Source organism: Branchiostoma lanceolatum, chromosome 13, assembly GCF_035083965.1.
Source record: "Branchiostoma lanceolatum isolate klBraLanc5 chromosome 13, klBraLanc5.hap2, whole genome shotgun sequence".
Lineage (NCBI taxonomy): Eukaryota > Metazoa > Chordata > Leptocardii > Amphioxiformes > Branchiostomatidae > Branchiostoma > Branchiostoma lanceolatum.
In genome coordinates this window covers 15545928-15573068 of record NC_089734.1, presented here as the reverse complement: position 1 = coordinate 15573068, position 27141 = coordinate 15545928, and the positions used below count along the sequence as shown (strand labels likewise).

General features: G+C 41.9%; 4 protein-coding genes and 1 long non-coding RNA gene across 6 annotated transcripts; 1 reads left to right on the top strand and 4 right to left on the bottom strand.

Annotated features, from left to right (window-relative positions):
- LOC136447916 (polycystin-1-like protein 2) lies at positions 1–10474 on the bottom strand. Of its 2 annotated transcripts, XR_010757798.1 has the most exons (13): positions 10112–10474; positions 7229–7360; positions 6809–7028; positions 6425–6532; positions 5920–6098; positions 5156–5221; positions 4733–4840; positions 4046–4259; positions 3393–3756; positions 2760–2947; positions 1001–1386; positions 405–623; positions 1–148 (listed from the first exon to the last, which is right to left on the bottom strand). XR_010757798.1 is itself a non-coding variant. In XM_066447053.1 (11 exons), the coding sequence occupies exons 7-11, from the start codon at positions 4771–4773 to the stop codon at positions 1279–1281; spliced, it is 915 nt and encodes a 304-aa protein (XP_066303150.1). In that variant the 5' UTR covers positions 4774–4840; positions 5156–5221; positions 5920–6098; positions 6425–6532; positions 6809–7028; positions 7229–7360; positions 10112–10474; the 3' UTR covers positions 635–1278. The 2 variants fall into 2 exon arrangements, 1 of the variants encoding a protein (XP_066303150.1); XM_066447053.1 differs by lacking the exons at positions 1–148; positions 405–623 and having other exon boundaries at positions 635–1386.
- A 1941-nt stretch (positions 10475–12415) lies between these two features.
- LOC136447827 (uncharacterized) lies at positions 12416–14085 on the bottom strand. The gene is made up of 3 exons (XR_010757780.1): positions 13912–14085; positions 12908–13354; positions 12416–12672 (listed from the first exon to the last, which is right to left on the bottom strand). It is a non-coding gene; the product is annotated as an uncharacterized lncRNA (long non-coding RNA).
- A 1458-nt stretch (positions 14086–15543) lies between these two features.
- On the top strand, positions 15544–16194 carry LOC136447712 (uncharacterized). Its single transcript, XM_066446754.1, has one exon. It carries the CDS (start codon positions 15544–15546, stop codon positions 16192–16194), a length of 651 nt encoding a protein of 216 aa, XP_066302851.1.
- An 84-nt stretch (positions 16195–16278) lies between these two features.
- Positions 16279–19586, bottom strand: LOC136447711 (uncharacterized). Its single transcript, XM_066446753.1, has 5 exons — positions 19303–19586; positions 18835–19039; positions 17580–17769; positions 16747–16936; positions 16279–16322 (listed from the first exon to the last, which is right to left on the bottom strand). The coding sequence occupies exons 1-5, from the start codon at positions 19493–19495 to the stop codon at positions 16279–16281; spliced, it is 822 nt and encodes a 273-aa protein (XP_066302850.1). The 5' UTR covers positions 19496–19586.
- Positions 19587–22339: 2753 nt separating this feature from the next.
- On the bottom strand, positions 22340–24923 carry LOC136447710 (fucolectin-like). Its single transcript, XM_066446752.1, has 4 exons — positions 24911–24923; positions 24181–24364; positions 23121–23295; positions 22340–22447 (listed from the first exon to the last, which is right to left on the bottom strand). Exons 1-4 carry the CDS (start codon positions 24921–24923, stop codon positions 22340–22342), a joined length of 480 nt encoding a protein of 159 aa, XP_066302849.1.
- Positions 24924–27141: the final 2218 nt, after the last annotated feature.

Genomic DNA, 27141 nt, shown 5'->3' with positions numbered 1-27141 from the left:
TGACCTGTCGCATCTGTACTGGTCCGAGTGGGTATGAGAAACCTAACGTATCTATTTGTTTGCCGCTGTCGTTTTCTGATGTATCTTCGTACGTCGCAGGGATCAAGTTTCGAGTGACCCAAGTCCAAAACGACGAGATGTCATTGACCTGAGAAAAATTAAACATCATTCTATCAATTCGGAAAACGAGTCTAAAAGATACAAAGCATATTAGAATGAAATCTATATAGATGTCTTAAATTATGACTATATTCTGACGAATCAATCTGTATCTGTGATGAATATTTCTTTTTAGGTATAATTGGTGATTTTCAACAGCGTATAAATGGACTGATTATGCAGTCTTTAAATGAAACATCACAACTTCACGCAAAGGGTTGATATAAAATGAAATAAAAGTGTACCTCTGTGAAGCTGTCACTATCGCCAATGATAACATTTTGCACGTGTTGAGTCATACGGTAAGCCATAGGACTTCTTTCCATGTACGACGTGATCATGAGAACAGTGAAGAACATCACATATAAGAGAACCCCGAGGACGACCTTCCGTCGTTTCTTCCTTTCTCTCTGTTCAGTAAGGATCGTCTCAATGGGCAGTGGATCATTGCAATGATCTTCGTTCTAAATTGTTATTGACATATGAAGAGAAACCGTTGGATTTTGCAATCAAATGCATTATTTGAATGCACCGTAGGTTAAGGAACGGTGCATTGTATACGTATTTTAATTAGTGAAAAAATAAACATCATTTCAGCTTGCTTACTTATTTATGCCTTTAAAACATATTACGTCAAAACATTCTGAAAAGTCCTTGTATCTATGCGCCATCTTCAAAAGTCAGATTGAACAGGAAAGAAAATGTAAAAAAAAGTTTTTAACTACCAGAGCCAACATAAATCTTTTATCATCGGTGAAAATGTCAATATTCAATGTGATAGGGGTCATAAGCTAGCAACCAGTGCCATGTGTCTGAGAGTAAGGCGGCAAAGGTAATGTACCTTTTTGTCATTGGTATGAAGATCCCTTGGCGTATCCTCACTAAAATAGTCCATCCATACTTTAGTCGTTGTCAAAGGTTTGGAACTATCTAGATTCATCTGAATAAAGAGACATGAATGTCACTTTGTTTGAGAGACATTCAACAAGGCGTTCTACAATAGTGAAATGTGTCCTCATGTATGTAGATAAACAACAAAGACGTACAAAAAACAGAAGACGGTTTTTGAATTGACTTTTCGGTTGTTGTTGTTGTATGTGAAAAGTACAAGATAAAAATTTACAGATCAGCCAAATGTTTTTGATATTGGCTAACAAATGTTACCTGTAGATATTCCTCGTCCTTTTGTAGTGACGCCGGTGGAGGGTCATCGTCTTCTACTGGCGTCTGTTTTATTTTGAGAATCACAGGTAAAACCTTTTATTACTAGTATAAGACAGTTACTCAAGCAACTGGATAGAAGTTTAAAACAGTCAGACGTTTCAGACAGCATCCGCTGTCTTTCGTCAGTTACTAATGATAGAAATGGAAAACCAGATTTATACCCAAAACTCTGAATAGATAGGTTAATGAGGTTTAGACAATTTAGGATGTCTTGACGAAGTCTTCAAAAGAAGATTAATTCAAGACAAGGTTTCTGCTAATAGTTCAATGAGCTACTGTTGTTTTAGTACAGTAACTAAATTTTGTTCGTCCGGGGGTGGGAGGTGGTGCCTGAAGGTTCAACGCGTAGACCCTCTAATCGACCACTAAGACAAAGGTACAATGAACATTGCAGAAAGAGAGCTAACTGCTACTCCTCTGCAATTTTCCACAATCTACAACACAACCAGGGACACTCATTCAATCTCGAATCCACGGACATCGTAGATCGTGAATCCCGCTGGTTCGAACGGGGAGTTAGAGAAGCAATATATGAGATGATGTACAATCCCGCCCTCAACAGGAAAGGGGGTCTACGCGTTGAACTTTCAGGCACTTGGAATAATGCACTGCCCACCACGCCCCATCCCCGGACGAACAACATTTAGTTACTGTACTAAAACAACAATAGCTAATTGAACTATTAGCATAAACCTTGTCTTGAGTTAATCTTCTTTGAAGACTACGTCAAGACATCCTAAATTGTCTTAACTTCATTAACATAAAATTATCTATTCAAAGTTTTGGCATAAATCTGGTTTTCCAGTCCTATCGTTAGTCACTGACGAAAGACAGCGGATGCTATCTGAAACGTCTGACTGTTTCAAAATTTTATCCATTTGAGTGACTAATTTTGGCGTATCTTACTACCTGGATGTCTAACCCTCATCAAAGTATAAGACAGTATTCAGCATATCCTTTATCTGATGGGATATTCTGTATCTGATATAAATCTGACAGTAGACGTTTTGAGTTATGCTTATTTTAGTGAAGTGCTTAATATTTCATCTTTTCAACACGGGGTCAAGGGTTTGAATTATCACGGTGGGAGGAAAAGCTGGGGGTATGGCTTATGTTTGATGACAACCACATTTGAACACGTCAACTAACATACAGCATCGTTAGATAAGAGCAGTGGTACATCTCAGTGGTCAAATTTTAGCGAATATTACATCATGCAAGTTTTTAATGGTTTTCTATTCTTGACAGTAACAGCATCACCCTAGAACCAGGGCACTGACAGTGAACTTAAAAAGGACATTGAATTCGCATTTGTCTAATCATCACAATGGATGTAGCAATACAAATAAGCCAAAAAACTGGAAGCACTTATATACCCTTGCAAGTAAAGCAAACATCACGGCCACAGTCAGCAGCTTGAAGGGTTGCGTCAGAAATATGTCGGTGACAAACGTCGTCAGAAACGTCACGATCCAAGCTTCTGCCTTCGCACGTCCAAAACTCAACGTGTAGAGGACGGTGAAGTACGCCGCCGCGAAACCTGCGGCCCAGAGGAGAAGCCAGGCTGTAGGAATAGAACCGTAGAATGAAGAACTAGAGTTCCACGACCTCATACGCTGCAGTACCGTAACAAGCCGCTAAGGGACCCAAACTCTAATCATTACCAGGTCTCATCAAGACCTACCCACCTACCAAATATCAAGACAATCCATCCAAGCCTTGTCGAGTTATGCTGGTCAGTTACACACACACACACGCATACATACATACATACATGCAAACGCTACCCTATGCATAACCTTCTCGGCGAAGGTAAAAAGAAAGAATCAGTAATCCATAGCATTTCAATTCGGAATTCTCCATAGCTGTTCGCAGGCATAAATCATATTGCATGTATCAAGACAAGCACGTCGGTGGTGCAATTTGAAATTTATGTTATAAATGATCTTATTTAAAATGCAAAATCACCGATGATGGCCACTTTTCAAAAGTTAAAAGGATTCACTTACCAATGTATATTGTGCACCATGGGAGAGAAAACTTAGTCTTGTTTTCCAACTTGCTTGTCTCTGAATTTGAAAAATTAGACTCGACTGTGCCTGTCGGTGCCTCCGAGCGTACTAAGGGGCCGCTGGAAAACTGAGGGTATCTCCGCGCTTGAACCACATACGACCAAACTGTTGGAACATCCGGGTCGTCGCTAGAGGATGTGAAAGACACCGTTTTGTCCTCCCGATTTGGCCGCTTGCCTGTTGTATTTGTCTCTTCATCGTTGCCCTCAGGCTTAGTTGTCGAGTAAGAACGTCGAAACAAGAAGACGATGAGTAGATTGACAGGCAGAATGATTGCCGCACTCTGGATACTGATCATCACCTAAAAATAATTCCGTTTATACAAAATATTGTCAAAACACAAGAAAGAAATTAATCTTAAAACAGTCATCCCTAAAATTGTCGTGAAAAAAAGACAGGTATCATGAACGGTATATTCATTTGCAAGCACGGGCATCGATGCCATAGTTTTTGTCCTTTGAAAGCTGAATATATTTTGTGGTCGTACAGTAACGTTATATATTCATTGAAATGCATGTAACATTGATGCTTACGACAAGAACATTTTCTAATACTATCTCTATCTCTATATCTAAGTATTGCATATTCACCTCTGTCCAGGAAATAGGGGGGTTGATTTTCAGTCCCGCGAATCGGATCGGGGCGGGTGGGTCGAAGTCATCACCGCGGCCAAAGAACATGATGTTGGTAAACATGGTGCAGTACAGAAGCGTCAGGCAGCAGGACAGGCGCTGGACACGGGTGAAGGGACTTCGCGCCGGACGACCAACCACTGAGAACCACACATGGTCATCGTTCATGTCCCTACCGAATGAAATTAACGACGATTAATGTATTAAATTCAAATTGTACATAAAATCGGCAATGTGCTTCCGATTATTAATGGGAAAATGGTCAATGCGATTTTTACCTACGCTATGGAATCGCCCAAAAAATACTGATGTTAAAAAGTCACAGATCCAGTTGCTTGACAATGGAATTGTCTGCATCCTTAAATTAGTGACGTCGGCGTGACGTAACGGTTAGAGCGTTGAACTCGGAATCAATAGGTCCCGAGTTCGATACTCACCATGCCTCGACGTTGTGCCCTTTGGAAAGGAACTTAACACTACCTTCCCGGACGGTGGAGTGACGCCCACTGAGCCTATTCGGCTAATCTGTCAAAACTATGTGCCAAAAAACACACTACGGATTTGGTTGCCGATGTGCCAACATCTAGCACATTTGCCACTGAGAACCGTTAAATTATTATTATTGTTTTTGTTTTTTTTAATTACCTTGCGCTCTTGGCCAGGAATAGGTTCCGAAAGTTGGTCATCTCGTCTGGTTCAGCTTTGGGAAGGACGCGATGAACTTTACCGTCGTCCTCGTCCGCTGCAAGCCACCTTTATTCAAATATTCGCCATTATTACTAGCAACATTGGCTTCGGTATGCTGATTAAATTATGCCTGCCAAATAAAGTATCCTCGATGCCTAATTGCATTTATATTTCCTAATGTACTTCAAATTGACTTTATCCAGACAAGTCGGACAGCAGTGAATGACAGTGAATATCTGTAATGGTACTGGCATTAATACAAACATAAGTTCTGATCAAACTCCCTCACACCTAAATCATTTAAAACATGTCTACAAATACAATTTGGTAGTTGATTGGCATTACAGGTATTTCCTTCGTTGAGTATTATAAGAGACTTACCTGTTACACAGAAAGAAGCTGGTCTCGCCAGTCCCCCTGTTTCTCACGACAATCTGCCGCAGGTACCTGCCATGGAGATAAAATAGTTTGTAGCTGACGGACATTTTTGAACTAGAGAGTACTTAAAAGTATTAGGAGTCCTAAACTCCAGAAGACGGTGTTATTTTCCACTAGATTATGTATCAATCAATACATAATCAGCCGAGTTTGAACAGAATTCTGCTTGTGGTGAATTACACAGGGTGTGTTTTTTAAAACAATATGATACTCACTAAACCCCTGAAGACCCTACCAGTGTATTCCCTATGCGTAAATATACATTTTGAAACGTGGATATTTTCAGCATAAATGATGGTGGTTAAGCACAATAAGGAGGCCAAGTGTTGATAAGATATAAAAGAACACATGGCAAGACGAGTTTTCTTAACCAACCTGACATTCTTTTTGTAATCTAACTTTTGTCAGGCATTGTCAGGCACATTGTAAAAAACACATAGGCTGAGGGTCACCTGGGGAATTCGGTAGAATACTGAATGCTTTTGGATGCGCACGGGACTAGTGGGTACTTTATCGTATACTGTAAAAAATATTCATTTCTACTTCCTAAAATTACCATCCATTGGAAAATAACTCCCCCCTCTGGGATTTAGGACTCCTTTAAGAAACCCTTCGCCAGGCGCAGATGGACAGTCACCAAGGACAAGTGACCGCACGGTTAGAACACATGTTTCGTCTGTTACAGAATTACAAGTTCGGGGACTCACCATCCCGGACTGTGGCCGCTACTGTCATGCCACACACGCACGTGGGTGAGACCTCCTAGTGGTTGTTCTGTTGAAACAAGGAAGGAATCCACGCTGCCTTTCTCAAACAGAAACCGTGTTCGGTCACGAAGGGTGATAGGGGTTGCTTCTTCATATAGGCTGTTAAGCGCTATCTTCACCTAAAAAAAGCAAGCAAGTTTAATGTATCTGATTTAACATGACTTCCTCCTTGGCAATCTAGTCTCCAGTATGAGGGTGTTCTTAACTATATTTTTGAAACTTACATTTCGAATTCAGACTTGATTGATAATAAGGTTATAGTTAGTTACGGTTAATAGCGATCAACAATGTGCATTAACCAAGGACATTATATAATGTCTTTGCATTAACCAAGAAGACTTAACATTGGTAAATAGTGTCTTTTTTAATATATTGAAAGCACCCTTTCAACAAAGATAATTTCAGAAATATATCTGCTTGCTTTGGTTGTTATGTCTGTACTTACCTCAGCTGTAGTTGCAGCGTTAGTTCCGTATCCGGTATAAACAGTGATGATATATTGGCAGTCTTTCCTGGAGTTCAGCACGTGACCTGGTAAGATTCCAATCCCCGCCTACCCCCAAAAACATTAAAATGTTTTACGTGCTACGTAAAAATCGATGTTCTTGAACAAATCAATTTGACAAACGGACTGGAATTTTCAGCGATGTTCTTGAAAAAATCGATTGGTAAACAGACTGAAATTTTCACCAATATCTCATTTCTCAATATCTTATTCCATTTGCTGCAATTAGTTGGGTTCACATGTAAAAGCATTAATAGAATTAATTGTTTTTCCAAACTGACAGACTGCGTTGAAACGAAAATGAAATTACAAAGTTGTTAATACCTTCTGCACATCCTTTCTATCGTTTTTTCTCGACCAAACGATACCAGGAAGATACAAGACAAATACTGTCAGAACGACGATAAGTCCTATAGGGTTTTCCAGTAAAAGCTTGAAGTCGGACAAAATTTCTGGGATGTTCAGAGGATTCGGTGCAACAAAAGCAGCAATTTAGTGAGATGGTTGCAACGGCAATGGATATGTGTAGCATTTGACATCAGTCCTTCCTGTAAAAGACAGAATGTATCTGTTTAAAAGAAAGAGTAGGGGAATTATTCATCTCAGATAAATTACTAAATGAGTGACGGGCATGTACTGCTAGCTGCGACTCCTCTGATTGTCGTCAGATAGTCAAAAGTGTATTGAGAACAAGTCACCGGTAACATGCTGATATTTCAGCTTGGTGTTGATGTAAGGACAGACTTTCCTGACAACCATCAGTCTTCCATAAATGTATGTCCTCGTCAAAAAAGACACAGACACTTTCAAGCACGTACAGAGTAAAATTGACTAGCTCTTGCCATGCCATGTCATCCTCGGAGCCAAATTTTACACCTGAAATCCGAAGATGAGTAAGGTGAGATATGATGCTGATAAAAGTAAAGTGCAGGGTAATCATGATCGATTCTAGATGCCACACGGAGTGAAAAGATATAGGTTTTGTTTTATATGATCGCATCCATGCATCGTTTAATACTCACATTTGTCCTGTTATACTTATTTCCGAAATAATGTTGTGGCTGTGATTTGAACATAAATTCAATGTCAACAATATCGTCGTCAACCTTGCGCAAATACATCCCATACGTATAATTGTTTTACCACGGGCAAGTGATGGTGACATTGCAAAAATGTGGCGGAGCTTCCATGCAAGACATCACGAAATCGCCGGCGAATACACCCGGATACACGGCGACATGCCGACCTGCGTGTCGATTACCGGCGCTACGAACGTCCCTTGCTCGCACGTAAATGTTGCCTGACTTGTGTGGGTCCACATCACGAAACCGCAGGCGAATGCACCCAGACACACGACGACATGCCGACCTGTGTGATTACCGGAACTATGAACGTCCCTTACTCGCACGTGAATGTTGCCCGACTTGTGTGGCATCGCCACTCTAAGGCTTGTGGTATAAGTGGTACACGGTGGTATAGGTGGTTTTCATACTGAGACGAGCGACGGAATAGGCAGCGCTACTCTATGGCTTGTGGTATAAGTGGTACACGGTGGAATAGGTGGTTTTCATACTGTGACGAGCGAAGGAATAGGCAGCGCTACTCTAAGGCTTGTGGTATAAGTGGTACACGGTGGTATAGGTGGTTTTCATACTGAGACAAGCGAATGAAGAGACATCGCTACTCTAAGGCTTGTGGTATAAGTGGTACACGGTGGTATAGGTGGTTTTTATACTGAGACGAGCGAAGGAATAGACATCGCTACTCTAAGGCTTGTGGTATAAGTGGTACACGGTGGTATAGGTGGTTTTCATACTGAGACGAGCGAAGGAATAGGCAGCGCTACTCTAAGGCTTGTGGTATAAGTGGTACACGGTGGTATAGGTGGTTTTCATACTGAGACAAGCGAATGAAGAGGCATCGCTACTCTAAGGCTTGTGGTATAAGTGGTTCACGGTGGTATAGGTGGTTTTCATACTGAGACAAGCGAATGAAGAGGCATCGCTACTCTAAGGCTTGTGGTATAAGTGGTACACGGTGGTATAGGTAGTTTTTATACTGAGACGAGCGAAGGAATAGACATCGCTACTCTAAGGCTTGTGGTATAAGTGGGACACGCAGGTATAGGTGGTTTTCATACTGAGACGAGCGAAGGAATAGGCAGCGCTACTCTAAGGCTTGTGGTATAAGTGGGACACGGTGGTATAGGTGGTTTTCATACTGAGACAAGCGAATGAAGAGGCATTGCTACTCTAAGGCTTGTGGTATAAGTGGTTCACGGTGGTATAGGTGGTTTTCATACTGAGACGAGCGAAGGAATAGGCAGCGCTACTCTAAGGCTTGTGGTATAAGTGGTACACGGTGGTATAGGTGGTTTTCATACTGAGACAAGCGAACGAAGAGGCATCGCTACTCTAAGGCTTGTGGTATAAGTGGTACACGGTGGTATAGGTGGTTTTTATACTGAGACGAGCGAAGGAATAGACATCGCTACTCTAAGGCCTGTGGTATAAGTGATACACGGTGGTATAGGTGGTTTTCATACTGAGACGAGTTAAGGAAGGGGCAGCGCTCTACCACCGGGTGCCAAATTAGACCCAGGCGGAAGAGAGCTCCGTCGGCCCCGAAGAAGGATTGGCCACCTATACGGTGCCTTGGGCCTCACAAGAGCGCTGCCCAGTCCTTAGCTCGTATGAAAACCTTCTATACCACCGTGTACCACTGATACCACAAGCCTTAGAGTAGCGATGCCTAGTCCTTCGCTCGTCTCAGTATGAAAACCACCTATACCACCGTGAACCACTTATACCACAAGCCTTAGAGTAGCGATGCCTCTTCATTCGCTTGTCTCAGTATGAAAACCACCTATACCACCGTGTACCACTTATACCACAAGCCTTAGAGTAGCGCTGCCTATTCCTTCGCTCGTCTCAGTATGAAAACCACCTATACCACCGTGTACCACTTATACCACAAGCCTTAGAGTAGCGATGTCTATTCCTTCGCTCGTCTCAGTATAAAAACCACCTATACCACCGTGTACCACTTATACCACAAGCCTTAGAGTAGCGATGCCTCTTCATTCGCTTGTCTCAGTATGAAAACCACCTATACCACCGTGTACCACTTATACCACAAGCCTTAGAGTAGCGATGCCTCTTCATTCGCTTGTCTCAGTATGAATACCACCGTGTACCACTTATACCACAAGCCTTAGAAGAGCGCTGCCTATTCCTTCGCTCGTCTCAGTATGAAAACCACCTATACCACCGTGTACCACTTATACCACAGGCCTTAGAGTAGCGATGCCACACAAGTCGGGCAACATTTACGTGCGAGCAAGGGACGTTCGTAGCTCCGGTAATCGGCACACAGGTCGGCATGTCGTCGTGTGTCTGGGTGCATTCGCCTGCGGTTTCGTGATGTGGACCCACACAAGTCAGGCAACATTTACGTGCGAGCAAGGGACGTTCGTAGCGCCGGTAATCGGCACGCAGGTCGGCATGTCGCCGTGTATCCGGGTGTATTCGCCGGCGATTTCGTGATGTCTTACATGGAAGCTCCGAAGCTCCGCCAAAAATGTACTCTATCGTTACTGTCATATAAGCTATCAGAACACTTATTTACCTATGTAATATGCAGTCAAATCGTCCACGTCAGACTGGGTAATGTCCACTTCCTCTGCTGGAAGCAGCCACCGGTAGGAACTGGAGTTGAGAAACGTTCCGTTCGTCCATGGAATAGAGACTATCTGATGACTTGGTACAGGCAGAACAGCTGTCCAGTTGAAGACATCAGGTGTCGGAGGGTCACCAGTGCGCAGAAACAATGAAATATCTTGAGAAAAGAGCGTGCTGTTGAAGTCAAGACTGAAGCTTAAAGCTGCGTGTGGTCTCTTTGCGTAGAACTTGAAAACCTGTGGTGGAACATTGGGATAAGGAGGCTGGTACGATTCGTGCAGGTAAGGGTATTTGGAAGGATCAAATCAATATTGAAAACATGAAGCTGTTATTTCTTGCTGAATAGTGATATCCTTCATTAATATTATAGCTGTAGGCTTATTGCCGTTTGTCTGTTAGTATAAACATTTTTGAACTCGTGTCTTATTTCTTGAACTTGAAAATTCAAGCTTATTAATGTGTTATTAATAAGCTTAAATTTTGTTGTCATAAAAGATATAATCTTGGTAAAAGAAAACTTTTATGAAATCTGCGCCCCTTAAAGAGTTCAAATCACAAGGTAAATGAATGCTAGAAACATGGCGATGTATTAAAACGTTTTAACTATCTGTGTAAGAAACTGGTTTAGACTCACTGTCAGGTTCCCCAGCAGCGAAGAGGCCTGAAAAATGTACATTGATTCTTCTAAACTCTCGTTCTTTCTCCGAGTTAAGATGTCAATCGGCTCACTCAAACCATAAACAGGAATACTAACATCTCTGCATTTCAAAGTCAGACCAATGACGTTAGAGCGAATATTATGGGAGTTGTTGGAGTACTCGTATGGGTTGAAGTTAGACTCCAGGAACTGGAAAATAACGATATAGCCGAAATTACTTTTGTCAATTTGCAACACTGCCGAAACACGCTATCATTTAATTATGTGTCTAATGCTCGTATGTCAAGCAAAAATGCCATAAATGCTTTGCTGTCTTTTTCAAGTTTTATGTTAAATGTTCGTCATGTTGATTTCTCAGTTATTGCCTAATTGTATGACATCTACATAATATAAATCAACTACAGATCCGATTACTCATCGGTCAATTCATGCTATCAATCCTTTTTATATACTTTATAACGGTGACATATATTATGGTGCAAGGCGATGAAAGGGTGGGATACACAACGAAACTTTCACAATACCTGGATCCCGACGTTTTCATCCGCGGAACAGTTACCGTTATGCAGAGCTGAATATGATGGGACCCTTACTAAAGAGTCGCTGTCTCCACTGACATGGTAAACCCTCTCCGAAGGATCAGTCTGGTTTTCCCTTTGAATTCTAACGTGCATCTACGAGTAACATTGCGAATAGCATCATTTGTGACGATATTCTACTATGCCATAATTATTCTAAATACATTGCAAACATCATTGCAAGTTTCTACTTAAAAATCATCAAGAAGAACCTCAACCTTGTATGATCGGTCCTTTTAGATTTCTTGTACAGTTTGATCCCAAAATTGACTTGCACAGAGAATACTTTTGTCACGGTCTATGATTTTGAGTTAGCTATGGTTGAATAGTTTCGCCACCATTCATGTATGAAATGAATATGTTGGTTGGACACTTAAAACCATTACTTGTGAACAAAATTATAATATCAGGGAAGTTTTTTCTTCTGTACCTGGCGCATGGAAATTTCGGCGAAAAGATGTATGTCAGGATATTCCGGGAAGAGGTTGTTAAGGTAGATATCGTCCATGATGCCCAACGCTTGAAATCCTACTGTAGTGGCTTCTTGGTTCTATATCAATACAGTGAGTTGTACTAAATTTTATCATTCATCACTATTCTATACAAAGATCGCTAGAAAATGCGACCTGAACATGCATTGTGTAGTCCATTGCTGTTTTCTTAGAGACCTATCACTCTATACTTTGCAAAAATTGATCGCGAAACGTTAATTGTGATCAGCAAGAAAAATAGAACCGTTGTTTCAGCTAATAATCAACTATGGTACAATACATTATATAACACTTCGCTTCTTCTCACTTTTAGTTACATCCAGTGACGTAGTTTTAGAGCTGTCTGCAATTGTAACTTAAAGTTACACCTTTGAGTAGAAAAATAATCGGTCCCCCGAAAGTGCGAAATGGAACGAAATGGAACGAAATGGAACGAAATGGAACGAAATGGAACGAAATGGAACGAAATGGAACGAAATGGAATGAACTTAAACAACATTTCGTTCCATTTCGTTCCATTTCGTTCCATTTCGTTCCATTTCGTTCCATTTCGTTCCATTTCGCACTTTCGGGGGACCCAAAATAATGCCCTACCCGAACATGTTTCCTTAAGTATCTATCCTTTCGCGTGAGATATTAAAAAAAGCTTGCTTGCTTCAGGCATGCCACCTCAAGGACGCCTTTAAGATACTAACGTTTAACAGGTTGGTTGTGTAGGATTCTCCATCTTGATGCTCCACTGTAGCCACTTGGTGAGAAGCCATGAACACGTTTACAATCCCTTTATTGATAGATACAACAAGAAATGAGGCGGACATGTTACACCTTCAAAAAACGCACATACTAAATTTGTTGAAAAACGTAATAACAACATAGCGTTAAAAGTTGAAGATACCACTGTCAATGACGGCTCCGGTACCATTAACAACATAACGACAAATGATTGACCGTCATTGTGGAAAAAATAAGTGTCTGTTATAATTCAAACAACAAGAAAACAGACATTTAAAACTTACCAGTAAAAATAACTGCTGTTAATCCATTGACTTCCTGCACAGATATCATTGTCAGATTTCTTGAAAGATCCCTTGTTTTGTTGAATAAGGCTTTTAAAGTGTAAGATGCTAAAACCTGTAGGTATACAAAACGACAGGTCAGGTGTCAATGTCTGTAACTTTGTTTTTTTAAACCCTTGGTTACCTGGTAGGGTAGAATTACATGTACATTGCACATTTCTGTGATTCCCCCGTAGGACGTATTGATGTGCAATTGGCAATATACGCATTGAATAAAGACATTAAGAGTTGTATAAGTAAGTAAATTTGATATTCACTTACCTGCGACTTTCCAGATACCATATCAGGAACACCCGTTACCATGCCAATAGACAGAGACACACCCCAGATGCTGTCTTTGTCTTGTATCGGCACCCGCCACAGTCCGTATATTATTTTGTTCGTTATCTGCACATAAAACGATATAACTGTACCGTATTGTAATTACATAGACGCCATCCTCCTTATTACGATATATTTAGGTGTATAACCTTTTCATATTTCATCATATTTCAATAGTAAATCAATACACAGATTCAACTTTTCTGGCTGCACGGTCACTCAGAAATTTCTGACTAGTGGAAGGGTATCCTTGCTGATCTTTTCAACCAAAATAACACAAGTTGTCATAAGTATAAAAGTCATAATGTTAGCAAAGAAGGCTATTGTATTATTTTCTTTCAAAATATGCAAGTGAGGCTATTCACTTGGTTTATCTATTGGTTAGTTTGATGATGTTCAACCTTAGTTAACTTTCAAATCTGCACGTATCAATTTTCTATTATTGACCATTAAGGTGTTATAATATTTTTCATCAATCATTCAAAGAAGGTCTTTACAACCTTTTTTAGTTATGCTGTCTGTTATGTTAGTTGACAAACAGTCAATGAAACAAACAAACAAACAAACAAACAGACACACATGAAGAGCCGAAAATATAAACTTCTCTGTGAGAGTTACACTACCTCCAATGTGTCGTGCCCATTATACGACAAGTGCCTTGCAACATAAGAGGCGATAACAGATCCTGTTAGGACTCTCTCCATATCTCCTGCAGGGAGCAGTGAAAAGAAGGTGCCGTTTGGGTAGGTCATGTAGCCGTCCATGTACTCTTCGAATTGAAAGATACTTGGAAAACGTATCTGTTGGGAATAAAGTACACCACATATCAAATATAAACTGTTATCTTAACTGACTACACTAATACAGAGGAGTAAATATGACACGTAAAGACAAGTCCTATTCAACTACTCACCTGCAGTTATAATTGGATAGATAATGTCTATTGATGAGCATTATCGCTTTACGGATTCATATCTTATGTCTTATGTCACATAGCAAATTTCTCATCTATCACATGTGAGACAGTGAGCAAATTTCAAAAAAATAAATATGTTTAAAAGCTCTGTAAAAAAATTCAATTCACATTATTTGAACTTACGAATGTCGGCATAATGGTTTCATTTTATTTCATTTTCTTACTAATCTACAAGCGGGTATTAGACTGAACGATGAAAATATTTTCACACTTCTTTAATGCTCATCCATCCAAACATCTGCAAACGGTTGACAGTTTTAACGGCTAGGGGCTTGGGTGTTTTATAATTGTGCGTATTTGTAAATCAAACAGTCCAATCTCAACCCTAACAACGCCACCCGGTAAGCTTACACCATCGACATTACGGAAATGATTAATTCTAAAACATCTACTCGATTTAAAGAATGCAACATTAGTTATCCTGGAGGTATGCAAACTTACAATATCGATATCTTCTTTAGGATACCTTAATAGTACGATTTCTGCTTTTATACAAATAAGTGGTTTGAGGGCACCCTTCGGAATCATTGGAGTAGACCTCTTTCCAGTTACGACGGCCATTTTGAATTTCCCGGGGTCAGCTGGGGGTCATGCACCGAAGTGAGGCTCAGGGTGGGTCAGCTCATGATATAACATAGGCATTCCATCCTTGTTGTATCATGTTAAATCGAGCCGACCAACCCTGAGCCTCACTTTGGTGCATGAGCTCCAGTTGACCCCGGGAAATTCAAAATGGCCGCCGTAACTGGAAAGAGGTCTGTTGATGTTAGACTAACCTGGACCGATGGCAGATCAAACTCGATGAACCTGCCGTCCACAGAGGAGACGCGGATATGGACCATCGCAGTACCAGGAAACACGTCGAACAAAAATGTATAAGGAACCTGAGATAAAAAATATTGACTCTGAAAATAATTCCTCCGTACGTCTGTGAAATATTTATATTTTTTGTGTGAATTTCTTGTTTTATTGAAAAACAACATCCGTCCAAGTATATAATGCTATTTACCCAGTAACGAAGCGGCTGTTTAGTGTATGTGGTGTCCGTGGGAGGCGTGTTTCCAGGAAACTTGACAGTAGCCAGGGCACCGGTGTCCGTCACTTGAACCAGTGTAAACTCTGCTTCAACTGGACCCAGCGGGTCGGTGAACTCTAAAGTACAAGAAGCATACAGAAATTTTATTCAGAAATATCCACTGGTTTTATTAGCATTGCTGATAGAACTATTCCAGTTTTTTATACAAATGAAATCGTTATTGAATCGCTAGTTCCTTAAGAAATGGAAGCAAAGTTTTCATCAACATTGTCAAGTTGCAGAACTGCCTTACAACAGGGCCGGTACACATGGAGACACAACAAGGCACTGAGACAGATTGCAGTAACCCTAGAGAAAGTGAGGAAGGAGACTGCGGGAACTGAGGCACCACTGCAGTCTATCCAGTTTGTAAGAAGAGGGCAAAAGCCCAGAGGGGTAGCGCCTACCCATGGTAGTAACACAGGAGGAGGCCCACTTTGTAGAGGAGTGTGGGAGATGTCAGTAGATTTGGATAAACAGCTCCACTTCCCAAGTGTCATATGTGAGACAGCCCTGAGACCAGACCTTGTCCTGTGGTCTGTGGATCAGAAGTCAGTAATCATAGTGGAATTGACTGTACCCTGGGAGGAGAATCTCCAGACAGCATATGAGAGGAAGAAGCTGAAGTATGAAGAACTAGTCCAGCAGTGTAGAGAGAACGGCTGGAGAACCCAGTTGTACCCAGTTGAAGTAGGAGTTCGTGGGTTTGTGGGAGCTTCACTCCTGCGGTTGTGCAGGGACCTACAGATTCGAGGGAAGGCACAGGCTCAGCTTGTGCGACAGGTGTCTGAGGAGGCAGAAAAGAGCAGTTTTGTCATCTGGATTAGAAGAAAGGACAAGAACTGGAAGAAGTAGAGGCGGCTGTGCCAGAGGCAGGATGGAGACGTCCACCCTGCCGTCCCGCCGACCAGAAGTGTCTCAGACATAGGGGACGAAACACTAGTGAAGGCTGGAGTCTGACCGATGATCTGGTGCAGCCGCACCTTTGGTGTTGAAAAGCACGTCATTTCTAGCAGGTTAGTTAAGACCTGTATGTACCTATAGCTTACAAGTTCAATCATGCAAATGATAACATACAAAAATCAATACAGGAGATTTTATTTCCCATTTGAGATGGTCTGAAAGCCTTCATCGTAATAAGATCAGAGCCCGATTCTTTTTAGGCAAGAAACAAAAGAAAGAGGAAACAGATATTACAAATAGACTGTAGAGTTAGCTTATGGTTTTAATGTCAAACTCAAAGCAATGTTCGTTGGAAGTTTGCATGTGGCGTTTGGATGGCTGTCAATGTCTCTTTGTTTAACCTAACATAGCTTGAATGGCTAACTTTGCACAAAGCAAAGCATTACATTTCATGCTGATTACTAGATGAACTCTAAATACTATTAGAAAGAGCAAAGCATGTACCTTTACATTGCACGCAAAATTTGTCGATCAAAGAGATGCCGTCCGACGGGAGAAGGTCACACACCTCTGAGAAGTCCCCGTTGTCTGCTGACGGGACTGACGGGTTGGTGTAAACACGAAATCGCCACTCTGAGATCCTTGTCTGGCCATCGGACACATCACTTAAACGGACAGTGTAAAATCCCTCCGCCTGGAAGTAGATATTTCTTTGTTTAGAAGAGACAGTTTTGTAAAGGAAAGTTCTGTTAAGAATAAAAACACGTGATAGAGCCTTAATGTAGCAATAAAGATGACAGATGCTGTCTGACATGCCTCTGGGTTGAATTGAAATGAACGCAAGCGCACACAGTTATTTTTCTACATTTTGTATGTTTTCCCGATCTTGTATTCTGTAAGTTAAACTCAATCAATATGTTTTTAAAGGGTCAAAAGATCTCAAAATGCCCGAAAACTCTTGAGCTACGATTTAAAGAAATACAAATAGCAGCGCCCATCTCCATGCTAGTGTTGCCATGATATCACGTTAAAACACTCGTGGATTGCTAAGCAATACTGATTTTACATAATCAGCCAGTCATGTGTATACTGGTCCGTAGTCGGTACTGAATTGGGACGTTAGGAAGGACTCAAGTGAGTAGAGCCGCGCCTTACACACATTAAAGATCCCTTGTTGATAGCTGTGCAGGTGTGCCATGGCACAAAACAAATCACTTCGGATTGCTGGTGCGTTGCACAAGAAGATTTGCTACCCATTATGCACTACAAATCAATAACTCACAGCGCTCACATACAAATATAGAAATGCACTTGTGGTAAAACTCGACTTCCCGCACCTGGAATACGCCACTTGGAATCATCAATTGCCTGTCAGAAGCATTCTTGGCTAAAAGCCAGTTTTGTAGCGGGAAGCCCACAGGATGTTCCGGTAAGCTGAACTCCGTAGTACCCAGGATTTCAGAAGCGATGAAGAGCTGCAATGGCTTGACTTGTAACGTGTTGCCGGGGTCGCAGTTTTCCTCGCATCTTTAACAAAGTAATGGTTTCTGTCAGCTCAGTAATACTAACATCCATGTGTAAATGAGGATGAAAGTGACATAAGAGTAATGAAGAGTTTTGGATTTTGATAAAAGAGAATAAGAAACTCAATTCAAGTCACGGAGCTGTCCATAGATACTTCCCGCCCAAAAACGTCTTTAATTAGAATATTAGTGGAAAAAAAACATGCTGTTCCATTACATATAAGAAAGAGAGAAATGGTTTATTATTTCATATTAAAAAAAACGCCATTGCAGTACAAGTGCTGAATTACAGCCTTTGTACAAATGTCCATCTTTTACATGTTCTCAGGACTTAAAAGGCATTACACATTTAATAAAAGTGTTTCAATAAGATTATACGTCCACGTTAAGTCTATCTAGAATACTAATATATACAGACATTTAGCAGCAGTCGTTTAACAGACGAACGCAATATGGTAGTGTACTGTTTGCCATGCGCTGTGTACGACACTTAAACTGTGCTAGCTTGGTACTATTTCTGAGTGTTCTGTTGTGGACATCCCCCCTTCGTGATGGTAGCCAAGCACGGTATCTGTCACTACCTATGAGAGACCGAGCAAACTTTAGGCACAGTTCGTCACGTCTGGCATCTAATCTAGAAAGGCCAGTGATGTCCAGAGCCGTTTGGTAACAGTCGTATTCGGAGCCAAGAATTACTCTTAGTGATCGTTTCTGCACTCGTTCTATCTTCGTTGACAGATCTCTGGTCAGCCCAGGATGCCATATCACGCACGCATACTCCAGAACAGGCCGTACGAAACCAATGTATAATACAGAATTCATTTAAGAATTGTTAGGAATATTTAAGAACGATTTGTCATTCCTATACAAATAAGTACAGTAGTGCGACTTTTGAAGTCAAAGGCTGTGATTATTTGGCATCGTTTTTGCCAATTCTCAGGCCTAAGATATCCAATCAAGTCAACAAATACAAGAATTTCATTCGTCACCGGAGAAAATGCAGTGTACTCATAGATCAGAGCAATTACAATTACAATAGGAGACTAATATTTGAAAAAAAGGTACTTACTCCAGAGTTAGTTCAGGGAAACTGGCGTTCGTTACGACACGAGTAACCGTATATACTTCTCGGGCAGGATTGGCCCCAGCTTTGACTCGGACACTGATGTTCACAACAGCATCCAGTGGCCGTTCTGGAAAATTTACAGGGGACCCGTACACTAGCTCTGCCGGGGATGAACTATCTGGCTGCGGCCCAAGTACGTGACAACAATCTGAATGAAGATACAGACAAGCGTTATAAGTGTCAACGATATTCTTGGCATTGTACTAATGAGTTTTCATATGGCGATAACGCCTTGTTGGCACTGCATCAAGAACTGCCACCTACACGACAATATCCATACCAATATGATTGTGTAAAAATCATGAAGCAGTTAGAAAGAGTTGACCAGCGTTATGAGGATGAAAAAATATGTTACATTGTAGATAACAAAGGTCTAGGTGATCATCGTACCTTTTTGTTGGGGAGACTTACCCAGATATGCGATATCATCAGTATAAACCTCCACTTCGCATAGAAATTTCCTATGGTCTGTTCCTGGCATGACGAGACCCACGTACTGTGCGAGGATGCCGTTTCCGCTGACAGTTAACGTTGTTTGGTGTTCGGTGAAATTCAGTCCTTCAGCCACTAAGGTATTTTCTGTCAGCTGCGATGATTCCCCCATGTAAACATCGAGCGGGTTCAGAGATTCCCAGTGGTAATCAGTACGACGGTAGATGATGATCCTATTTACAAATCAATAAATGAATAAAAGTTAAAGTTAAAGTTAAAGTGACCCGGGCGTCCTGAAAAGACGCATACTGGTGGCGCCCATCTCCATTTCTATAGCCCTTGGGCCACACACATTTGTGCAAGTCACTACAGCAGGGGGCTGATCCACTGGTAGCGATGTGTGTGTTTAACTACCAAACTCTTTCCCAAATGCTGAGTGCTAAGCAGAGAAAGCAGTAAGTACCATTTTTTAAGTCTTTGGTATGACCCGGCCGGGGTTCGAACTCACGACCTACCGTGTACAAGGCGAACACTCTACCAACTAGGCCATTGCACCGGTTTTTGAATGAATAAATGAATGCTATACGTAATTTCACACATCATGAATCTAATTGTCAATGTAGCAAATATAAAAAGCAAGGATACTTAATTCGTCAAGTGCATACAATTTGAATAATAAGAGTATTATCTTTAGCTTCTATGTTCTTCGTTGGCTATGCCATTACAAATATCGCATTGTATACAAGAAATTGTTTATTGTTTTATTATCATGTGACAGCTAATAGAATTGAAATTTTTTTCAGATATCTTAATTCAAGACATGGGTGACTGTAATCTTTACGCATAACACTAGTCACTTAGCGAGAAAGAACACAAAAATGATGTAGTTCCGGATGATGCGATAGATAACATAACGATTCTAATATATGTTGGTAGCAACTTGGTACATTAAAGTTTAAATTATACTTTTGCTTATCACGTTGACATAATATCATACTACATTAACAAATAGAACTCATTTCAGGCCGATATGTGCTTATCTACCTATTTTGCTTGTGAGGACAACAACAACAACAACATGACAAGTAATTGTTTTCATAAAAATAGATCACACCTATCAATTGGGCTCGGTCGAAACAGGTCCACCATCCACCATTCGTTTCCACTTTGCTGCAGTTGAAAGAGACACGATCCCAGCTGTCCCCCATTGTTCCCGTCTATGACCATGTCCGGTGTGCCACTTACAGAAGAACTTCCTGTTGCTGTTGCCTTACATCGAGCTATGTTAACTGTTGCTACGTCTAGTGATGATGCTGCAGTTTAAAAAAATAAGAAGTCAATCCTGCTACTCAATAATGGAAATTACTCTAAACAGAACAGTTGCAGTAGGGTTATTTCACTGCCTCTCAGACACCTAAAACAACGACGCTGAATGACTGATTTACTTTATATTGATGACAATGTTTTGAAGCACCCTTCGAATTCAACCGGTTTATTGCCCCGGTCTAAATGGCCTGGGATAGAGAAAACATCCAACTCACTCAACCCTAAAAGTGTAACATTTAAAAAAATTGATATTTGAAAGAACAATGACCAGTATCTGACACAATAGGAAGACAGGGTTTGGCAGCAAATACAAATGTATAATCTATAAGATAGAGAAAACATTCAACTCACTCAACCCTAAAAGTGTAACATTTAAAAAAATTGATATTTGAAAGAACAATGACCAGTATCTGACACAATAGGAAGACAGGGTTTGGCAGCAAATACAAATTTATAATCAGCTGCTCTCTCCCCATTAATTACAAGTGTCTATTAAAAATGACTAAAAGAACTTACGAAGGTCCACCACCCTACATGTCCAATCGTAAGCAAATGTATCAGTTCTGAGAACTCTTTCCGGGTCATAGGACAGACCAGCGTCAATCCGGATGTGCCCGGTTGTCGGCACCGTTCTCACACTGCTTCCTACAGTAGCCACAATCGGGCGGCGGGTGAACTCTAACCACGTCTGCGCAGTGGCAATAAGCAATTTGCTATCCCCAATAATCCTCATTGTAACTCGGAACTGAACGGCGGAAACAGGAAAAATAATACATTATCAGATAGAAAGTATATAATCGCAATGGTTTTAAGCTGTGAACTCTTAATCTGACTTGCATCGGTAAGAAAAGTAACGGTACTTGAAAGAAAAACCTTTAAGTCTAATCGTTACACATACCTGAACCATGTACAATCCTACTTCCATAGTGTTTGCCCGAAGAAGCAGCTTTAGTTTGTCACCCGTGGTGCCTTCTGGTAAAGCGTAGGACAACACTGGCCCCAATGTCGCTGGACATTGGGTGTTGGACGGGGGATCACTCCAGACGGTCCAATCTATCTCCAGCTGTGTTGGCATTAATCAATATTCCCCACAGTCACTTCTAAATCAAGACTTTTTAATGAATATTTACACATAACTTCTATCGACAGTAAGTGATGGTTACCAACAAACGGAGAGGTTCAGATTTTATTATGGCACCTCTAAACGTTGATCCATATATAACAACATTAACAGGTAGTGTATCTTTGCAAAACTACGTTGGATTGGAAAATTGGCAAAACCTGCAGGCTTTCAGCAACACATTAAGATGAATACTCACCATAATAAAATCTGAACCTCTCCAAGCTTTCAATCGAGCATACTTAACGTAGACAATGCTACAACGGGTTCCGATGTCAAAGGATTTTTGCTTACCTCGTAGTCTTCAGGACACTGTTCAACAGACAGAAGACCATGTACGTTGACATTACCGGTACGATGTACAACAAGTGGACTGCTTTTACTGCATGGTAAAAATAGTTGTCGCAATTTGTAACGTAATGTATGATATAAATCTACAGATACATCTATTAATCATGACGCAAAACACATTAGGTGAATATGCTGCCCCAACAGAATAATACGTTATTTTGTTACCTTTTTTATGACTACCTTACGTCAACAAAAAGTAACAACAATATAGACACGTGATTACCTGCGAATTCCTTCATGAACATCAGCTTTGACATAACAGCTCTGGCCGTTAGGGGGCGCTTTTTGTTCGCCGTTGACTTCCACCATGCAACCCGAGAATGCAACCTGGCAAGGTTGGGGCAGTGACAGAATGTCTGAAACCGCAAAGAATCTTTATTCAAAATGTTAGTATTATTTACCACAGTCACTTTTCAAACTTCCCCACGAGCTCGATGATTGGTGCTACTCCTTACTGGTGGTGCTGTGTCGAAAATGCAGTCCCAGAAATCTATCATATCCCCTCGCCTTTTTATTGAATATTATTATGGAGGTGATCATAATTGTTTTGTTGTGTATACTTATGATATTTCAACGTTGAAGATGAATTGTAGATGATGATATTTAGATTGTCGTCCCAGTACTTAGAATTGAAAGTATCTAATAGTATGAAAATCAAATTTGATTTATCATTTTCTCAATGTTACTTTATCAACCGCATGGTATTTTGTATCATTGGATAGGCAACTTCTCACATTTTCAATGATACCAATTTTTTAATGATTTTCTAAACGTTGCCCACGCACCCGAATACAACACTCATATAACAACAACGCATACGCAACATATCGCTTGCCTTCCTGCACTTAAAGTAATTTCGAGTAATTTTTATATCAGCTGGTGTCAATTCAAAAGGATTTCTGATCCTTTTTTTCTGCGAATGTAAAGAATGCCTACCCGAAAACACTTGAACTTCGCAGAGGGTAAGTACTCGGGAGGGTCCGGGAAGACGAACACCCACATACCGCCCCGTCATCCCCTGACATGGAACGGAGACGGGCGGTTCGTTCACGTCGATTCGATGATCACCACCACATTTAGGGTTCCTGCTGACCTGGTCACAATCACCGATGTGGATGTTGAAGGGGTTGATTCGTTCCCAACAACAGCTGTCCTGGCGGTAGAAGATGACTACCCTGTATACACAAAACAATGTCACTTCAATGTTGTGTGTTGTCTCTCTCTCTCTCTCTCTCTCTTTCTCTCTCTCTCTCCCTCTCTCTCTCTCTCTCTCTCTCTCTCTCTCTCTCTCTCTCTCTCTCCCCCTCTCTCTCTCTCTCTCTCTCTCTCTCTCTCTCTCTCTCTGTGTTTGTGTGTGTATTTATGTGTATGTATGTGTGTGTGTATGTGTGTGTGTGCATGTGTGTTATGGTAAATATCGAGATATCGAAAAAACGGCGATTCTACTGGCGAGTCTACATCAGCAAAATTGCCTATTCTATTTGTTACACTGCGATCGAAGTCTCTGTCAGTAACCAGACCCTAACCCTTACCCTAACTATAACTCTTTTCCAAACTATAACCCTTTTCCTGACTTTAACTCTTACCCTAACTATTACCCTTACCCTCATTATAACCCTTACCTAAAGTATATAAAGCTGACTCTAAATGCCATCATCATTCAACCGACAGGAACTCGAATCTATAGTCTATACCTGTATTGTACCTGTATCATTAACAGTGTAATCAGAATCACTATCAGTAGAATTGACGACTGTCCCGGTAGCGGTAGAGATCGCTATTGTAACAGGGACCGCATAGTGATGTCACCCCCTGTGATTGTACATATGTAAATATTTTGCGTTTGTATCTCATCAATATGTATAAGCAGCAACACCTGTGCTGCATTGCTATGTGAACCAGTCTGAATTGCCTTGAAGAAGGTTTTATTCAGTGACTTACCAACCTGATGAAACTATTCACGGAGGGTATCATATAGCGATTCATTCGGAAGAAGCGCCGTTTCTGCAAGATCACAAGCCCTTCACTTACATGTAACGTTATACCTACTCGACACATACCTGTCAATCACATATGACCGGCCAAGATCGATCCACCAGGTGGGATTAGCTTCTGTCCGTGTGTGAGTGCAGGAACCTGAGTCGTAGTCGGCATCGGTGTTTCCGTCTACGGCCCAGCTGGCAGCTCCACCGGACACCCAGCTGCTTGATTGATACGCTGTCTTCCCCAAGGCGATATTGGCACCTGTCACAGAGAGGAGAAATGTTCATAGCAGAGTCATAGCAATTAACAGTAAAATAGTTACGATATGATGTTGGTAGTAAATTTCTAGGAAACTTTTAGGATCAATTTGATGATATGGTGATAAAAAGCAAGACTCAGCTTATTGATAATTTAACCCTCTTCATTCGTAGATAATTTCATTAGGATGGTAAGTGACTGGATAACAAACTTCCTCACAAATAATATTCATTTTCTACGAGCCTGAGCGCCATGCTAGTTTTTGTTTGTTTGTTAACCAGCTAATCTGGAGACCCTTACATTTGAATCGCCTGTAATGTCCAGTAATGCTCACATTACTAGTAAATAAAATAACGAGAGGGAGAAACACTCATGCCTTCATTCAATTGACAAAAGAATCCCCTTGGGGAGTCGCAAGTTTTTTCGATCCATGAGGACTCAAAAATATAATATCCGACGCAGCCCCGCTGGCCGTTAGCGTGTTGCCAGGTGGGGTGCCAGTTGGTAAAGCCGGATGAGGTCAGGGGTTGGCCGTCTTCAAATGCCCACTCGCCGTCGCCATTAGTGTAAGACTCCAATCATGGTAGTCAAAGACGATAGGAGACGAATGTGACGGGAAGAAGGTCTATAATCAGGAACACAACATAGAACAAAGACTCTCTCTTTTCTGGGTCGTACCACTCTCCGCCCGGGGGGTGGCGGCTTCAACTATTCGAACTTTACACTCTTCCCCCCTATCTAAAATAAAATTCTCCTGAATTTCAACCAAGTTATGTGTATCTTTAACATCCTGTATCTTTGTTTTAAACATAACCAACATTAATAACAGCTAACGACTTCTTTCTTTAACATCCTGTATCTTTGTTTTAAACATAACCGACGTTAATAACAGCTAACGACTTCTCTTTCTTTAACATCCTGTATCTTTGTTTTAAACATAACCAACGTTAATAACAGCTAACGACTTCTTTTTCTTTGGCATGCCTACTATGCGTGGACAACATAATTCCGTGACAAACAGTTCTAACTGTATTCTAGCAGGTATAGAATTTGACATGGAATGTTCTGGTATCTAACACAGGTTGCTTCGTGAACTCAAGTCCCAGTGTTGTAAGTCCTAGCATCTGGTCGACGAGAATACCTCTGACATAGTCCAGGTTAAGCGGCGGCCTTTAGTCCATAACACAGTCAGCGAACCTTGATGGTCTGGTTACTCGGCGGCCATGCCGTGTGGTGTGCTGATTAGTGTCTCCTACAGAAGTCGCCTGTTGAGGAGCTTGGTCCTCAAAGCTGTCGCACGCCAGTTGTGACGTCGGCGCGTCGCCGGTGGGCACCGGCTGACGATCCCGATGCTGCGCCACGGTTGGCAGTGTGTAGCAAGGCTTCAGTCTGTTATAATGCACTATTTTCCTGCGGTTGCTTCGAGCGTCCTTGATCCTGTATGTAACCCCCGGTTCTCCATCGGAGTGTAGTCGTTCCACGACTACAAATGGACCTTTCCAACGGGGTTTGAGTTTTCGGCGTAGCGCCGTAGGATCGTTGACCCACACCTTGTCGCCTGTCTTGTATGGCCTGTGGGACGTAGTGGAGTCGTATGCAGCTTTCTGGCGACTGCTTGCTCGTTGCATGTTTTGTCTTGCGTGAGCGAAGGCTGTGCGAAGACTGCTTGTCAGAGTTTTGACGTATGACCTTGCCGTGGTTGTGGGCGGCGCTCCCGGTGGGGTCGTGCCAAATATCACATCAGCGGGAAGATTTGCCTCCCTTCCATGGGCGAGGAGGAAGGGCGTGTAGCCGGTGGAGGCGTGCACAGATGTGTTATATGCCAGTAGAACATGAGAGAGATGGTCGTCCCAGTCGTCGCCCATAGGCGATACATACTTCGAGAGCATTGCTTTCAACGTTCGATTGAAGCGCTCCACTAGTCCATCCCCTTGGGGATGGTAGGGGGTTGTGCGGCTTTTGGCGATACCCAGTGCAGCGTACAGTTCTTTCATTAAATCTGCCTCGAACTGACGACCTTGGTCGGAGTGCAGAGAGGACGGGACACCATGTTCTCTGATGTAGTGGGTAAAGAGGACTTGAGCCACTGTAGGGGCATCTTGGCGCGGAATAGCATAGGCGTTAGCATATTTAGTGAAGAAGTCCTGTAACACTAGGCAGTACCGATTTCCCTTTTTTGATTTCGGAAGTTCGGTCAAGTCCATGGCCACCTTCTTGAACGGGCCATCGGCCCGAATGGGTTTCAGAGGTGCTCGAGCTGAGGGTGTCGGTGCTGTCCTTGTGGCACAATGTTGGCAGGCGCGACACCACCTCTTGACGTCTTGGTTCATGCCCGGCCAGTAGAAGCGGATATATACCCTTCTCAGTGTTTTTGTGATTCCCAAGTGTCCCGAGCAAGAGCCATTGTGTAGTTCCTGCAGAATGGCGGGCCTTAGGCTTGCAGGTGCCACCCGTTGATAGATCACGTGGCAATTTGCGTTGGGTTTCCACCGTCGGTATAGGACACCGCGTTTGACCACGAGCGAATGGTACTGGTCCCACAAGGCTTTCAGAGATCGGCCTCGTCGACTGATGGTGTGCCATGGGGGCCTGCCCTGGCGTTGTCTCTTCCATTGTATGATTTCTGAAATATCCTGATCCGCCTCTTGTGCCTGTTGTACCTTATGAGGTAACGAGTGTCCGTCGGGGGAATCCGTCGGCGGGGGCGGCAGTTGACCATCAGGCGGATCGTCAAGTGGCCCTGTTAGCTGTTCGGCCGAAGGATCGTGGGGTAGGGTCGG